General features: G+C 36.7%; 1 protein-coding gene across 1 annotated transcript in view; it reads left to right on the top strand.

Moving 5' to 3' along the window:
- The first annotated feature begins 431 nt into the window (after positions 1–431).
- Positions 432–1,061, top strand: part of LOC107577290 (uncharacterized) — a 7,836-nt gene continuing 7,206 nt past the window's right edge. The window contains exon 1 of the mRNA XM_016263381.1: positions 432–435. Within this exon, the coding sequence (XP_016118867.1) occupies positions 432–435 (4 nt within the window). The remainder of the gene's footprint in view (positions 436–1,061) is intronic.

The raw sequence follows: 1,061 nt of genomic DNA, 5'->3' as shown, positions 1-1,061 counted from the left end.
TACAATTGTTCTCGCTGTACCACTGTTCTCGATCATTATGTGCTTGTCATGAAATCTTCTTTTTCTTCTTTGTTATCTTTGCACCTTGACATGCAAATCAAAATAGGATTAGGTTCCACTTCCTCTGTCATAAAACAACCACAGTTAAGCAGCTTTTGGTTCTTTTGAATGTGAATTTACGGTAGGCGACTCACATTAATAGAAACATCATAAATCGACACATCGGGGATTTGCATACAAATTTGAAAATAATTACAAATTGAAAATGGAATAATTAAAAACGGACTAATTCATCTGTGGTGCTTGTGCCAGTGGTATGAATTTGAATGCGGTTTTTTGAGGCCCGTTCACAATAAGGACGATAACATTAAAGATTTAAAAATGACTCTAAATTTAAAAGACCACAACTATCCACCTTATTCCTAATCGCGATGGGTGAGACTTCCGGTTCATTGTAGCCACTATAGGGAAATAACGAGAAGAATGTGCAGTATAAAACTGATTGCACTACAAACCATTGTGTTCATAATTAAGATAATACACTAAGATAATATGGTAAGACAAACCAATTTGCAATATCAAGCAGAAAGCCGTTTTGTACAGCTAAAAATAGCTGGAAGCAAATTAGACCAGAAGCAAGACCCATAAAATGTACAAATGGCCGTGCCCATTTTTATGGAAAGAATAAGGTGGATAACTTCATAACGACACAGAGCAACGTTACAGTTGGAATGATTTTTTCAGTTTTACCAATTACTGCATTTTGTTATTCTTTTCATTATTTCCCTACAGCGGCTAATGATCCGGACGTCTTGCACACTCACAGAATACGGCTTACTTCCGCATTGAAAAATAAGGTGGACGGACAATAATCATAAGTATTTAAATGGAAGTGCATTGAATTACAGCTCAAATAATGCTGTTTTTGAGGAGAGGGGTGCTGTTACTTTATCAAGCTTATGATTTTCACCCGCTGAACCGTAAAACAGGTGAACAAAATACCAGATTTACATTGTAGGAGGGACCCGAGCCATATCTAGAGACCAGAAGATCACAGAGAG

The sequence above is a fragment of the Sinocyclocheilus grahami genome, unplaced genomic scaffold, assembly GCF_001515645.1.
Source record: "Sinocyclocheilus grahami isolate Dianchi unplaced genomic scaffold, SAMN03320097.WGS_v1.1 scaffold5623.1, whole genome shotgun sequence".
Taxonomy (NCBI): domain Eukaryota; kingdom Metazoa; phylum Chordata; class Actinopteri; order Cypriniformes; family Cyprinidae; genus Sinocyclocheilus; species Sinocyclocheilus grahami.
This window is presented reverse-complemented; position numbering and strand designations above follow the sequence as displayed.